Consider the following 17,023-nt stretch of genomic DNA (forward strand, 5'->3'; position numbering starts at 1 on the left):
TTAGTAACCATTGCAACACCTCTCATCGAAATCAAAAACCGATGCACTATTTTATGTATCTTAGTGTAGTCTACTTGTGTGCCAAGTTATATTGAAATGAGACTAAAACTGTAGAAGGAGTAGCGTTTTAAAGGAATTTCTCAGAAAATTCTATTTTTAGTAACCATGGCAACATCGTTCATCGAAATCAAAAACCAATGCACTATTTCATGTATCTTAGTGTAGTCTACTTGTGTGCCAAGTTATATTGAAATCAGACCAAAACTGTAGAAGGAGTAGCCTTTTAAAGGAATTTCTCAGAAAATTCTATTTTTAGTAACCATTGCACACCGCTCATGAAATCAAAAACCGATGCACTATTTTATGTATCTTAGTGCAGTCTACTTGTGTGGCAAGTTATATTGAAATCAGACTAAAATTGTAGGAGGAGTAGCGTTTTGAAAAATTGTTTACAGACAGACGGACAGACAGACAGACGGACGGACGCCGGACGCATTACTATCGCATAAGCTCTTCTGGTCTCTGACCAGTAGAGCTAAAAATTGAATAAAAAAATCCATCCTCCATCAAAATGAAAAATAAAGATTTTCTGTAAAATTTTTATTTCAATTACAAAAAAGTTGGATTGGATAATTTGCCAGGCATCACAATGTGTTTGCAATGTATTGCAGCAGAGTCCCTTAAAAAACGTTATCATTGTTGCGATTCCAAACTGTACTGTCTGACAGGTACTAAGGTTTTTTTTAAAAAATTCGTAAAGGAATTTGGATTTTTTTTTTTTATAAATACAGTGATTGCGGTAGGCCACAAGCATGTATGGATAGCTCATGTAGCTCTCTGTACTACAAGTAAATGTTTTGATAAATTTTAGAACCAAGCCAATGCAAGTGAATCTCATGTATTTATTTTATGATATACATGTATTAACATAACAAAATGCAAGGACATTGGACTACTGTGTCTGGATCATGATACATTTTAATGTTTGTAATAAGGCTCAATTATTACGTGTGTCACTGCAGATCTTTCAGTCCTTTTCAGCTATGGCTACAAGATGCTGGTCAATTTCTTCCTCTGTTAATTTCCTGAAAAAAATGTAAGTCCTTGTTAATCACTGTGTTTAAACATAAAATACCATGCACTTTAAGCATCTGGGACAATATCACTTCTTAATTTGACATTATATTGAAATCATTTGTGAATGCATCTTCAAGATTCTCCGTTTACCATTACACCCCCTTAGCCCCCTCTGGAAATAGATGTCCAAGAAAAAAATATTTCATTGAAGATCGATATAAACAGATAAATGGCAAATAAATGATGTCACAAATAAAATTAGGTTTACATTACATGTACAGCTTACTCCACTTATATTGAACTCGCTTATTTTGAAATTCCGCTTATTTTGAAATAGAAATAAATCCCCAGTTTTAGCCTCTCATATTCTTTGCATTAAAATAACGGTTATATTGAAATCGGATATATTGAAATTTCGCTTATATTGAAGCCACTGATCGGTCCCCACAGGTGAAAATGAGTTGTTTACATAACGGTTATATTGAAGTACTCCCTGGCGGCTGTCGTTACGGTTAGTGACAGTAATTATGCCTGATTGACCAGTTGATATACAAAGGTGTGAATAAATAAGTTTTTACCAAATATGTGTTTTTATACTGCATGCTCTTGTGAAAAAAAATTCTTTACTGTTAAATTCTTTGCGTCCACGTATATAATACGGACATATCGAGACTAAAAAGCTAAATGTAATTTAGTAACCCCCACAGATCTAGGAAAAACATAACTTTGAAATTAAATACGTACTGTTAATGGCTATTGATATGCCTAAATTCGAAATAACTTCGGGATCCCGAGTACACTTACGATGAAATACAAGCAGCGTTCAGCAGTACTCATCTGTTTAAGTCCGGTGAATTTTCTCCAAAACGTAAAGAAATGTGATTGGGGAATAATAATGAGGTTGAAGATTGTCTTTTCAATGAAACAGAAATAAAAAAAAAATTTAAACTTTGAAGGACTCATATTCTATGTAATCTGTTCACTGTTATAGATAAACGATGACAAAATTAATTTGTTTGGGTTTGTTCTTCTTTATTTTAGATCGGGATTGAACTTGTAAAAATGGCGGCTTCACGATTTCGCTTATATTGAATTACGGATATATTGAAATAATTTGCATGGTCCCCTGAATTTCAATATATCCGGAGTAGGCTGTACATCTATTAGTATATGGCTGTACATACTTGAATCGTTGACTCTCCGCAGTCACCACTCCCACTTCTATCTCTGACGACTTGAAGTCTGCAGAGAGCACTGTTGATAGGCAGGTAATAGCAACCTGAAATTAATAAAAAAAGAACATCTATAAACTTTTTATCTGATTCACTCATCTGTTGTTCCAGTTTTTCGGCTATTTACATGTCAGTTACCAAGAATTTTTTGTGCCACCTGAAAATGCATGCCAACATTTGACAAATAAGTTCAAAATTCTGAATCTTTTATAGCATGCTATATAATTGATAAGTAATACTTCTGAGGAATTTGTAACATTAAGATGCTTTTCTATGAAGTCTGCAAAAGGAGCACTGCAGGAGTTACCTCTCATAAGCCATATCAAAATTTGTAACAAATTTTGCCTCACTATTTGATAAACTAGCATATCAAATTTGAATGTTAAATGTCAAATAGGATAAGAATCAAAAGAAAAACATTACATATATATGTAAACAACATGTTCAAACTTGGGAGGAATATCATTGCTTCTTTACAGTTTCAAGTATTTCAAGTGTTACATAGAGAACTTTGTCAGCAACTCGTTAAGATTTTATAAAATAGGTTAATGAACCCTTACCTCCACTGCCTCATTATATGTAAAGTCTTGCTTTTTCTTGATTTTCTTTTCCAGGAAACTGTTGGCCTCTAGCTGTTTGACCCCTGCTGATGTAGCTTTATAACCAGAATAGTAGCCAGCAGGATCTGTCTTAAAGACCTGTGGTCCATACTCTGCATCATAGCCTATCACAATCATACCTAGCAATAAACAAGTTAATATTATAGTACATCTGTATCTTAATAAAAACATTTTTCTATTTGAAATACTGTCAGCATTGTTAATCTAGAGCAAGTATTCCTGATTTGAAAGATGAAGTGTCTGGATTATTGACACCCAGATCAATCAGATTCCAATGTATTCAACAAAAGTGAATTAATGAAAAAGTTCAGGGAAAAACAGTCATCATCCCAAATAGACTTCCAAGAGTATACATTTAGCTACAATATAAGATGCTGTGTATCTTTTTCCCTCATCAGGAATACTAACGAAAATCTACTATACTTGTATTAGTGTAGACCAACTTTTATTCCTCATCCAAAATGCAAACTTCTTTTACTTCATGTGAATGGTTCTTGTCACAAACCATTTACAGTATTAAATTTTGAATATCTACGGACTTTTTCTTCTCTTGTTAATGTTGTAATGTACATGTGTTTTTACAGAATGTTTCTTTAGTTGATAAAATTGATAGCTGGATTCAAAATGAGGAATCCAGAGTAAAAGTAACGTTGTCATGGATAATAGTTGGTTTACAGTACATTACTGTACTATTTACAATCAGATACTCTATGGGGATCAGATCCTTTGGTAATAAAACTTTCACATACTGCAACCAAGGGGCCTCATCTCTGCACTTTGTGTGTAGACTTGAGATATGTCTGCCATTCTTTTACAGAGGACGTCCACAGGAATCTCGTATCCGTAGGTGTACTTCCATTTGGCTGCTTCATATCGCGCCCTCTGTACCTGTGATCGACTGTCAGCTGAAAATTCAAAATTAATATTAATTAATGTAATTTTAATGAGAAAATACTGCCAATTCAAAAATATAAAAGGCATTCAAATACAAAATACCTGCTACATTTCTGAAATACTTACCAACCATGCCTGTCATAACACAGCCTAGATTTTCTGTCAGCTGAAATAAATGGGTCACTGTGTCGGCATCCAATAATTTGTCCTGAAAGAAGTTTATAAAATAAATGTAATAGAGGATTGGTAACACTACCAGTTTAAACTTGAAATAGATTAGTGCAGGTGAATTTATGAGATTTGGCTTGCTTTCTGAATTTTGAATTATCCAATTGGATCTGAACTCCATTGCAAGGGGATAACAAAACATAATTATTAATCAATTATGTTTCGTAGATCACTAAATTTTCGTGACACCCTAATTTTTGCAAAATAGTCATTGACTCTTTAATAGCGAAATAAAATTTCCACGAATTGTGGTTATATACTATTACATGCGAAAATGAAATTTTTGCAAGCATATTGTCTCGTGTAATTACGTGAAAATAAAGTTCTCTCAAATAAAAAGTGATTTACAGTAATTCTTATAAACAAGAGGAAATACTAAAAAAAAAATGGAAGATTAAATAAAGGGTTAACAGACAGATGGACCCCTGGCTTACTTACAGGCACTTTCTTCTGGGTGACCACTACAGCACAGTCCTTTCCCCTGATGGCAACAGAAGTCAGCCCTCCTTGGTTTATGGCTTTAAATGCATATTCTGAAATGCAAAATAGTTTATAGAGAAGTGTCCTGGTAAAGCATTCATGTCACACTGACTTCTCTCCATTGTGATCCAATTTTTTTATGCCAGTGATGGCCACTGATTGTATGTGAGAGGTTAAAGTGGTCCACTACTAAGACATGCAAGTTTTATCTAGTTTCCTCTCAAGCAATGACCTCTTTGGAAATAAGTTTTCAAGGGCTTTCCTTGATATCCTGTATGTATTAACATGTACATTGTATGTGTGAACTAAATTAACATTTTTTTTTTACAATCACTAGATTTAGCCAAGTAGCCTGAATTACATATACAGCAAAACTTATAACGAAGTCACTGGGACCTATGAAATTACTTCACTATATCCATAATTCATTATATCCGCATTAGAAATTCATTAGATTTCTATAGCTGGGGATCCAAGATGACTTCGCTATATCCATGAATTCGCAATATCTGTGTTCCGACTAAACAAGTTTTACTGTATAGCCTTATTTAGCTAATAAATTATGCTTTACTTATTTCTTAGGGGCCTATTTGGTTTTTATTGAGCTATACTTTGTGCAGCATAGTTTGTTCTCATTGTTGTTTAACATTCCTCTCAAGATTTTTAACTCATATGGAGATTAAAGACACCATCATTTGCAGATGGAGGGCTACAAGCTTTGACCTACACTCTGCACTATTGGCCATTGAGCAGTGAGGGATCTTTTTTGTGTCAGCATCTAATGTGACACAGGACCTCTGTTTATACAGTCTCATCTAAAGGACCAGTCTTCAAGTCTTGGTGTAGGATTCACACAAGCGAGGTAAGGATCAACTCTTTACTCTAAAGTAAAGCAGATGCTCTAATCATTGCACCACACGGACAGCATGCAGCATAGTAAAATAAAGCTTATTAATTAATTTATCAGATTAATTAATACTAAGAAATTAGAGGTTGAAAAATAAAATTACAGTGAAACCTGTCTCATCCAACATGCACTGGAGATAAATTTTGTGTCAGAATAGACAGGGTGTTGGATTGCACGTGTAAAAAACATGGAAAATAGTAACATGGGAAAGAAATTCACAGTGTGTCGGACTGCACATGTGTCGTAATAGACATTTTTTACAGTACTAATAAAAATCAAACATTTTAATTTTAACGATTTTGTTTTATGGTACCTTTAGATGCAGACAATTATGAAAACATTTTTCATAAAATTGATAATTCAAATAGTGACTGTGATATCACAACAAGCCCTTTTAAATCTTGGGCTCATTTGGGCCAATATGTCAATGGACCTAAATGTCCGTGGGCCAGGCCGGGGGGTGTGCAACAGTCTGCAAGAGCAGCAGAGATATTTCGAGCTAAGCCGACACACACCAGAACATTGTAAAAGATTTCAATAATTACTTACCAACTTGATAAAGTCTACCCTCTGGGGAAAAAATTGTTATGTGTCTATCGAAACCCGCACTGCTTCCACGAGACATAATGCAAACAAATCAAATCAGTATTAAGAATTCTATGACATGAATTTCACACAAATGATTTTGCTTTTTTTTTCTCTGCACAAACAGAGCTAGCTTCATAATGCAGTGCGTACTTTTCATTAACAGTAAGAAATGCTAGGAAACATTTATTAAAAATGAAAAAAAATATTTTTATTGCCAACAAAAATTTATAAAAGAGAAATTAGCAACGTAAATTAAAATGTTTTACTTAAGAGAATCTCATAGTTTCGTATTTTCTTTCTCTAGAGTTGGATAAAACTAGTAAAATTCCAATTACAATTTAAGAATGTTGAATCGATTTCCTAGGAATGTCCACTATGAAATATTATCCATTATCTTTACAATATTTTTTTTCTATGATATATAGATATTTACTTATCTATAAAATACCTACCAACACTGAGACAAAAAAATATAATTGATTGTTCACCTGTACAAACTACTTTTACACTATCTTCTGACAACAATGTGTCGGTGAAGGGAACACGTAGCGATATTTATTACTTGTGCCTTTTTGTGTCAGGTAAATTAATGATCGATTACCCTCTAGTTCACATGTAATGTGTGTAACAGGTTGGCCATGTGGATGGTGAAGGCCACCATATGGTATAGAAAAGTAAAAAAGTAACTTTTTAAATAACTGTAATGAAAGCGAGCCATCGCAGGTAAAGTAGGCCCTATTTATTGCAAGTCTTCTATAACAAAAATGTGCAATTGTCACAGAAGACTAAATGTTTTTACTATTTGCAGATGTATCTATATGCATTATATTTTTTACTTGTTGTTATATTTTTTGCATGAAGTCTATAATTGAACTGAAGGTCTAGACCAAAATACTTAATCATCAGAGTCATGACTGCACTGTAATTCATGAATATTTATCAGTTTATTTATAATTTTATTGTTATCAAATAGAAACAGTAGCAAATTGTGGTAGTGTAAGATACATGGCATCCTACTAGCTTGGGCTAGTGGGTTAACCCTTTAGCTCAATCGGTAGAGCACTGGACTGGCAAGCCAGAGGTCCCGGGTTTGATCCCAAGCAGAGGCAATAAAATGTCTCTGTTACAAAATGACACCATTTACTTCAATAACCCCAGGATGTAGTTACCAACAATTCTCAAATGAAATCTTGTAATCTGAGTATATAGGCCTATTAAATTTTATCCAGAACTTTTGAATGCTTGCTCTTTTCTCACCCTGAGGTCTTTTCATTCTAAGTTTTTCTGCTCATAAATTTGTGCACATAGCATTTAGCAAAAACATTTTGACTTACCTGAGTCAAAGATTTAATGAGTGAAATACATGTACACCTTGATATTTGCACTTTGGTGCTGAAACTTATTGGTGCTTTAATTTGTTTAATATATTAAAATAGGGCTATGGAAATTTGAGATTTGCTATTAGCATGATTAGAGGAAGCATTGAGGATTTCAAATTACTATATCTGTTTAAAACATTATCCTTGTCAACATCACCAATTATTTAGTTTCACGATATGTACACCAAGTTGACCAAATGAAATGTTGTCAAATCTGTTGTTTTGTTCACAGATTTAAATTAAGATTAAGATCATAAAATCTTAATTGATGTGAAACTGTGTGGGTGTAATCAATCAAATGGGTTTACATGACCCACACTTTCATGACTTTTCATTGTTAAACCTGAAAATTATGTCTGAGTACAATGAAATACATGTATATTGAGATAACAAACAGTATTCAAGCTCAAAAGTCAATTTAACAATACAAATTAGGAGACAGGGAAACACGGACCTCCAAAATATCAGAGATGGGATCAGGTGCCATGGAAGAGTGAGAATCCCCAGCCGACCAGTCACACCAGCAATGTGCTCTTTGTCATGATCATGAAATAACAGAAAATAATAGATCATCTATCCTACATCTTACTCTTTAATTCTACTGTAGTACTGACATATTTGTCTTTCACAAACAACAAACTTCAACATTATATAAGCAAGGTTCAAGCTGAAAGAGCTGAGGTGATAGGCTATATAATTCTGTTTGAGATTTAGACCATCAAGTTGTGTTAACAGTCTTTCCCAAAAGCACCGGTCCTTCGGACAAAACAGGTGAAAATCTTATTGGTCCAATGCACTATCTAGTAAAATCGGTCCATTTTTGTGTTAACTGTCTGTCCGCATGTCCTGTGGCGATTTTTCTTTTTCATGAAGACTGTGTTAAACTTTATAAATTTTTAAGATCATGTTCAATGTAAGTCATGGGTTTTAAATTACACATTTATTTTATCATTTTATATTACTGTTTTAGAACTGCTGTAATGGCAGGTCTCTGGTGCTTTGGTTTGTTGATTGTGAACTTCATTGTCCCGTGCGTACTGGGGACGGAATCTACAACAGAACAAGGCAACAACCTGGTGGACTTCTGGATCGTTCGTTTTCTCATTAACCTTCTGGGATATGCCACTGTGTTTGTACCGGGTTATATCATCATCAACTATCTGAGGAAAATCAAGTACAATGAAACAGGAGGCAAGTTCTGCTCAAATAAAATAAATATAAACAATTTTGAGGTCAGTTTGAATTTCAAAATTGTACATAATGTATGATTATGGGAAATTTTTAAATTAAATGTTCTTGCTAGGATCATATACTAGAGTATAAAATTATTTACCTAAGTTACTTTTTACACTGAACTTTTGCATGTATTGTCTATGATAATTCTTTGTAGTGATGTATGATTAACGTTACTTATGAGTTAAATGTCAATCTAATTAAAATCAGATCCTTTGATCCACCTGTGTAGATGGGAAATCCAGTCAAAGCGTTCCCAATTAAAACCGTCCCGGTCAAAGCGTTCCCTGATTTTGGTCAAAGCGTACCATGATTTTGGTCAAAATGTCCCCAGATTTTGGTCAAAGCGCCCCCTGACATATTTTATAGAAATATGATACTACGAAACCGCCCCCTAATTTTGGTCAAAGCGTCCCCTGATTTTGGTCAAAGCGTCCCCTGATTTTGGTCAAAGCGCCCCCTGAGATATTTTGATAGGAAAATGTAGTTTCTAAACCGCCCCCTGATTTTGGTCAAAGCGTCCCTTGATTTTGGTCAAAGCGCCCCCTGACATATTTTGATAGGAAAACGTAGTTTCTAAACCGCCCCCCCCCCCTGATTTTGGTCAAGCGTCTCTTGATTTTGGTCAAAGCGCCCCCTGACATATTTTGATAGGAAAACGTACAGTAGTTTCTAAACCGCCCCGTTTTTGGTCAAAGCGCCCCCTGATTTTCGTCAAAGCGCCCCTAGTCAAATTTGTTGTGTGAAAAAAATGATGTTATTAAATTGTCCACAAAGCGCCCACTCGTTTTGATCAAAGAGCCCCAGACATACTTTGTATGAAAAAATGATGTATTCAATCGCCCCCGAAATATTGGTAAAAGCGTCCCGTTATTGCGGTCTAATCGTCCCCTAATTTCGATCAAATCGTTCCCTTATTATACCGGTAATTTCTAAATTTAAAAATTATGGAATGGAATGTAATATGTTGAAAAAGAATTTGAAATTCGAACTTGACGATTAAAGTTTTCTATTAGGGAAATGCGTAAAAAAAACAACCTCTCCATCGTTGCACACAGAGTACGCCTGCCGAGAAAATCTACACGCCCGCGGTGTTGTTTCTTTTATTTTGTACTATTTAAAAAATGTATATATTACTTTAATGAAATATTTGGTTGTCATTTAGTTAATTATAAACAAATCAAAAAAGAAAGAAAAATTATAAACATTGAAGCTGATGTATGTAAAACAAATAAATTAAAAAAAAGAAATGTTTTTATAAAATTTAAAACTAGATATGTCCAAGACCCGAACCATAGACAAGAAAGAAATAACCACGGAAACCATCCATGAAGATCATGTAAATTGATTCATGATACAGATTGTGCAACAATTATAACAATTTCTACAATACTAACCATTTTAACAATTTCTACAATACTTATCTGAGGAGGAAGAACTGAAAAAAATTATTTGCAGCTCTGGGGCGTAAATAGTTTGTGTGGTATGTTGTATAAATGTAAATTGACGATTTTTTCAATAGTTTGATAAACATGCATTTGTATTAAATTAGGAATTTCCTTCATCCATATTTTCTTAAAGTTCATTTATTTAATCAGATACGTAAAAAATTACTAATTCTGATTTTGTGGCTCTGGTTCATAATATCCCACCTTGGAGTGTGTGTATACATGGTTTAGCGCACGTGCCAATCTTCTCACTTGTCATGTACCTAATTATGTAATACCACATAATATTACGCACAGGTACGGTATACAGGAAGATAGATCATTAAGTTTCATTGAGATTTGAAGCCTGTGTATACACAGTAAACATGAATTCAGACATTCATATCATTGCAAACAAATTTTAACAATAATGAATTTTGATAAAACAATAATATATAGCGAGAATATTTGGAACTTTCGATGGATTATTTTTTCTCTAATTGAAATAAATGAATAAAATAGATTACTTTCATCCCTTTTCTTAAATCATCGAGTTCTTTGCCTACACGAAGAAATTGTGAAACTGAAATGTTAATTAAGATGAAAAATAATGTGTTTTATATTTTGAAAATTAGTAACTTTTTAAAACTTTTGTTTATTTCCATGACAGCCCAGATCGCTTATACATGTTGCATACATGGTATAAACACATCATGCTTTTAGTAAATTTTACTCTACAGACTATTCTTTGACATTACATATCTGAAAAAAAAATGATAAAATAAAACCCTATACGGAATTATTAGGTATGGGTTCCAAGTTTGTTTGTTTTGGGTTTTTTTTTTCGAGATGTGTGGAACATCAAGTGCCTGCATGTGTTATTTGTTTTATTCTTTCTTTAGAATTTGATTTACCTTATCTTCCTTTTCTCTAAATGAATGAAAAAGGAATCATGATTTTGAACATACAGGTATAAACGATATTTTGTACACATGTCATGTACATGCTGATTTTCTTACTCATTTCGTTTATTTCCTTCTCTGCTTGATGTATACACGGATGTGTAGGTCTGGAATAGTTTAAATTATACCATTTCTCTTACCTGTAAAATTTTGTATTTATTTTTATAACTTTGTTGCATATAATAAGTTAATATAACCTGAAAAAAATCAGAAATAATAATTATTTCATTGATGTTTTAAAAGTTTAACATTGAATATTTCAGATTCTGATTTAAAACAACTACGGTAACCCGTAAATCGCAAAGTTTTTACTGCATATGTGCTCCTGAGTCATTTTAAATTCTATAAATAAATACGAAATCAATAATATTTTTATTTTAAAAAAAAGAAAGAAAGAAAAACATGATGTCCATGGTCTTCACACAGCAGTTCCTGAGTAAGAGTTATCTCCTTTAATGCTATATACTCTTGTATCAAACACTAAATGAATAAAATATATATTTTAATAATTATTAATTTTTTTTTGATTAATTTTTTGTCAAATGTTAACCAAAATTAATACTTTTGAAAAGTAACATTTCAAATATTGTAATGAGAAATTAGAGAAACAACGCCGCAGGCGTAGATTTTTCGTCAGGCATGCCCCACGCCGTATGCAAACTTTAAAACGATTAAAAACTCCATTCTGTGCTTTTAACATTATTTTTGTTTCCTAAAACAGTAACTACAGGGTCTGAAAAAGTAATATACCTAACAAAAAACAAATTAATTCCATTAATAACACGGCAGGCGTATACATTTTCTGGGCAGGCGTATTTTTAAAAAATAAAAAGTAATATACCTAACAAAAAACAAATTAATTCCATTAATAACACGGCAGGCGTATACATTTTCTGGGCAGGCGTATTTTTACCCTGACAGGCGTCGGCATGCGTATATTTTAGTGTTACCCAATCTTATGTGCTTGATTAGAAATTTTTCCTTGATCGTATCCACCGTGTTTACAGATCCATATATTTATACACCTGTAGTGTTGAAAAGAAAGTTAAAGAATATAAAAATGTGTATGTGAGCATCAACATTTATTTTAAAAATGAGCTATCATATTTTGACTCTGGGACGTCAGGAAAAAAATATACATATAACAGCAAATTCCGTTTAAAAATCGATTTGGAGGCGCTTTGACCAAACTTCAAACGTTGTTTTTCTATTAAAAAATATGTCAGGGGGCGCTTTGACCAAAATTTGGGGGCGCTTTAACCAAACTTCAAACGTTGTTTTTCTATTAAAAAATATGTCAGGGGGCGCTTTGACCAAAATTTGGGGGCGCTTTAACCAAACTTCAAACGTTGTTTTTCTATTTAAAAATATGTCGGGGGCACTTTGACCAAAATTTGGGGGCGCTTTGACCAATATTTGGGGGCGGTTTGGAAACTTCGCTTTCTATAAAAATATGTCATGGGGCGCTTTGACCAAAATCAGGGGGCGCTTTGACCAATATTTGGGGGCAATTTGGAAACTTCGTTTTTCTATAAAAATATGTCAGGGGACGCTTTGACCAAAATCAGGGGACGCTTTGACCAAAATCAGGGGGCGCTTTGACCAAAATCAGGGGGCGCTTTGGAAACTTCATTTTTCTATAAAAATATGTCAGGGGACGCTTTGACCAAAATCAGGGGACGCTTTGACCAAAATCAGGGGGCGCTTTGACCAATATTTGGGGGCGCTTTGGAAACTTCGTTTTTCTATAAAAATATGTCAGGGGACGCTTTGACCAAAATCAGGGGACGCTTTGACCAAAATCAGGGGGCGCTTTGGAAACTTCGTTTTTCTATAAGAATATGTCAGGGGACGCTTTGACCAAAATCAGGGGACGCTTTGACCAAAATCAGGGGGCGGTGTCGTAGTATCATATTTCTATAAAATATGTTAGGGGGCGCTTTGACCAAAATCAGGGGACATTTTGACCACAATCTTGGTACGCTTTGACCAAAATCAGGGGACATTTTGACCAAAATCATGGTACGCTTTGACCAAAATCAGGGAACGCTTTGACCGGGACGGTTTTAATTGGGAACGCTTTGACTGGCTCCCGTAGATCGTTACTCTTGAGAAGTATATCAATCTACATGAGTGAATCAATAGGTCTGATTTATTTAGACTGTCTATTGTGTTATAATTATTTGATAACCATGGTAAATATGGCAAACTATCAAAACAATTGACCAAATAATTACATGTACACAGATGATCACAAGATTCTGAAAACTCACAATTTCATACCAATAAATAAATTGTTTTTACTGTTTAGGGCATGGTGTGCTACAGGATTTCCTGAGAAATCTAGCATTTGGTAAAGAATCTACCCTGCCCTTAACACAGGAGGAGGATTCTGGGAAGAAGAGGGATTCGGGTGAGGAATCGTCATTCCAGCGAGGCCTTACATTACTGTTCTGTGTTGCGGGACTGCAGGGATCCTACTTAACATGGGGCGTTCTTCAGGAGAAAATTATGACCTCTGAATATGGACGCACCGAACACTCCCCAGGAGAGTTCTTCAAAAACTCTCAGTTTTTAGTATTCATCAACAGAATATTAGCATTTCTCATCGGCCTAGTTGTCTTACTTGTAAAATCTCAACCCACACATACAACACCATTTTATAAATACTCCTTCAGTTCCTTCTCCAACATAATGAGCAGTTGGTGTCAGTACGAAGCACTTAAATTCGTTAGCTTTCCTACGCAAGTCATGGCCAAAGCTTCCAAAGTCATTCCCGTCATGCTCATGGGAAAAGTTGTGTCTCGGAAGAAATACGACTACCATGAGTACATTACTGCCGGACTGATCTCAGTTGGAGTGAGTTTGTTTTTACTGACAAGTGGCGACATAACGCGACACAAAGGAAGCGTGACTACTGTATCAGGAGTCATATTGCTGATGGGGTACATGGTATTTGACAGCTTTACCTCAAACTGGCAGGGAGAACTCTTCAAACGATATAAAGTTTCCTCCATACAAATGATGACTGGAGTGAATCTCTTCTCATGTCTCCTGACTGGCGTATCCCTTATAGAACAAGGAGGCTTCTTTGAATCTCTAGCATTCATGACAAAACACCCTGATTTTATCTTCCATGCTATAATTTTAAGTCTGTGCTCTGCTGGGGGCCAGCTATTCATATTTTACACCATTGCTCAGTTTGGGCCAGTAACATTCACCATCATAATGACCATTAGACAGGGGCTAGCAATTCTTTTGTCATGTATCATATATGGGCATCCTGTGACTTTGGTGGGCATTATGGGCGTTCTTATAGTATTTCTGGCATTGTTTTTACGTATTTATGCTAATCAGAGGAAACGGGCACTTCAGCAGAAAAGTCAGCAAGCTAGCAATCTCTCCAAAGTTTGATGAAATGATTTAATTTCAGAAAATTGTAAATTTATTTTAATAGATTTGCTTTATACTCACACTTTTAAAAAAAAATGTTTGGCTACATGTATATTCTCAGTATCCTTGTCCGTCCGTCTATCAAACTCTTATCTTTAACACCCATTTTTAATGGTTGTCAAACAAATTCTTTTTATTTACAAAATTGGTCCTGTAGATTTGAAACAAGTATTTAAATATTCAATTTTTATATAAGAAGGGGCTCAAAAAGGATAACTTATTGAAAACTTCTCAAATCCTCTAAGAGTCCTTATATATTCAAAGACACTCACTGTATCTTTTAACTTGATTCTTCATGTCTGTTCTGTGTTAACAATTTGGAATTTAGACCTTTGTTGCAGGTGTTTGTTTTTTCCTAATAATATTTCTATTGTTCATAAGAAATTTATACATTATGATTTTGACATTGAATGGTGATGCTGCCATAACGTTTTTTAATGCTGCAAGTAACTTAACATCAATTATTCAAACAGGTCTGTTCCAGTGTAATAATTTCATCTTGATCAATCAGGGATTATAATGCAGGTGCAAATCATGATTCAGATTTTGTTGACTGGCATTTTATATTTTGAAAGTGGGATAAGAAAAATGATCGAATCCCAAGTGATAAGAAATCCTACGTGTACTTGAGAGAGTACTGAATACAGTATTGGGATGCATATTACTAGTTGTGTAATATGCTGCATATTTTCAGGACAAGTATTTGCTAATACAATTATATTCTTGAGCAGTTCTGCTCTCAAATAAAAGATCCTTTCTCGACTAGTTGTATTCCTGTTGCCTCCAAGAAGCTAGTCATATTTCAAAACTACATTTAGTAGACATTTTCAAGATTATAAATGGTCTAGTGCTGTGTGTTTAATTAAAGCAATAAGCTGCATTTTACAAAAGATGTATTTTTAACAAATTAAAATGGTCTATTGCTGTGTGTTTAATCAACATTTTACAGATGTATTAACAAATTAAAGATTTATTTAGCTGTCCTTTAAGGAATGTCCATGGGAAGTCTTTCATAACCCAAACTTAAATCAGCACAACCTAAATGTTATCTTTATAGCCAAAGCAATATCTTGTTCAGTCAAACTTTGTTTTCCCTAACTTGAGGGAACCAAGATTAAACTTTTGAGATATCCAAAGATTCAAGATATCGAAAGTTAAGAACATAAAGTGGTTGGTATTGCCAACACACTTCAAAATATCCCTGGTATTTGAGGTACTGGTGTTCAAGATAAGATAACAAATTTCAAATGTATATCAACTGTATTACAGAGGAACTTTTTGTTTCTAGTGGCTTTACCTCAAGTCAAATAGCAAAGTGGGTATTATACATTTAACTGTCACTTGTAGTTTTATTTATTATGGTAGAGATATATACGATTTTTAATGTGCCTTTGGTGCTCTGATTTTGGTTGTATTTTTTGACATTAAATGAAACACAATGTATATATACAGTAGATCTATCTTTCTGAATCTCATTTTCTTCGTAATACTCACGCATTTTTAGAATTTGTTAAAAAAATAATTAGATTTAGATTTCAAATCAATAACAAAGTATAGTGACCATCTACTTTTAAAGACCTCTTGTATTAATTAAGTTTTTAAACAAAGCTTTAATTTCCAGGAAGATGTCTATAGGTCCATCTTTGGATATTAAAATAATAGAAACTTAAAAACTATGTCTTTCATATAGTTATGCTACTAACAGTAACAGTAAAAAAAAAAAGAGTGCATGCCTTCTGATTTTTAAAATGCATTGAAAGTTTCATTCTGGATTTGTAGCCTCCAAATGTTTTGATCTTTTTGTATAGTTATATTTTGACTTAATTTCTATAATACAGGGATTTTTATGTACATGGGAAGGCTTAGTTTTAAAGTACTATGCTTAAAACATTTTGTGAAACTGAACAAAAATTTGTAATAACTAGTATGTACAGTATTACAAGTATGTACAGATCAGTTATCTTTCATTCTTTTATTTTGTTTTGTTTGTATGCTGTGCATACATGGGTGATATGAATTGAGAATATTATAAGGGTGCTTTTTGTAGCAAATACATGAATGGACATGTATATAATTGAACTGGGAATTCATGTAAATGATATATAATTACTGCTGTTAAACAATAAATTGTTTTCCAATGTGTTTGGTTTTGAATAATCTTAGCAAACTTTTTAAGCTCCCTTCATTGATTTAGTTTGGAGAGCTTGTGTAATACAGTAAAACTCAGTTATAACGAAGTCACTGGGACCTGTGAAATTACTTCGCTATATCCGTAATTCGTTATATCCATTTGGGGAATTCGTTGAATTAATATAGTTGGGGATGCAAGAAAACTTCGCTATATCCAAAATTCACTTTATGTGTGTTTGTACTAAGCGAGTTTTGCTTTAGTTATACACTTAGCATTGGTGTCTGTGTTGGCATCCCAGTGTGGGCAGATTTTGGAGCTGATTTTTTTCCCCCAAGTGCATAATTTATGTTGAATAGATATGCATAGACAATGCTTCTACAGTAAAACTGGTTTAGTATTAACACGGATATAG

At 33.8% G+C, this 17,023-nt stretch overlaps 2 protein-coding genes across 2 annotated transcripts; one reads left to right on the top strand and one right to left on the bottom strand.

Annotated features, from left to right (window-relative positions):
* Positions 1-884: 884 nt before the first annotated feature.
* Positions 885-6,159, bottom strand: LOC134250678 (proteasome subunit alpha type-6-like). The gene is made up of 7 exons (XM_062733038.1): positions 5,988-6,159; positions 4,490-4,584; positions 3,950-4,031; positions 3,679-3,834; positions 2,870-3,048; positions 2,262-2,356; positions 885-1,085 (listed from the first exon to the last, which is right to left on the bottom strand). Exons 1-7 carry the CDS (start codon positions 6,061-6,063, stop codon positions 1,028-1,030), a joined length of 741 nt encoding a protein of 246 aa, XP_062589022.1. The 5' UTR covers positions 6,064-6,159; the 3' UTR covers positions 885-1,027.
* A 332-nt stretch (positions 6,160-6,491) lies between these two features.
* On the top strand, positions 6,492-15,347 carry LOC134250677 (adenosine 3'-phospho 5'-phosphosulfate transporter 1-like). Its single transcript, XM_062733037.1, has 3 exons — positions 6,492-6,607; positions 8,376-8,596; positions 13,339-15,347. Exons 2-3 carry the CDS (start codon positions 8,386-8,388, stop codon positions 14,439-14,441), a joined length of 1,314 nt encoding a protein of 437 aa, XP_062589021.1. The 5' UTR covers positions 6,492-6,607; positions 8,376-8,385; the 3' UTR covers positions 14,442-15,347.
* Positions 15,348-17,023: the final 1,676 nt, after the last annotated feature.

Source organism: Saccostrea cucullata, unplaced genomic scaffold (genome assembly GCF_032062105.1).
Source record: "Saccostrea cucullata isolate Sc308-1 unplaced genomic scaffold, CSIRO_AGI_Scuc_v1 ctg10, whole genome shotgun sequence".
Lineage (NCBI taxonomy): Eukaryota > Metazoa > Mollusca > Bivalvia > Ostreida > Ostreidae > Saccostrea > Saccostrea cuccullata.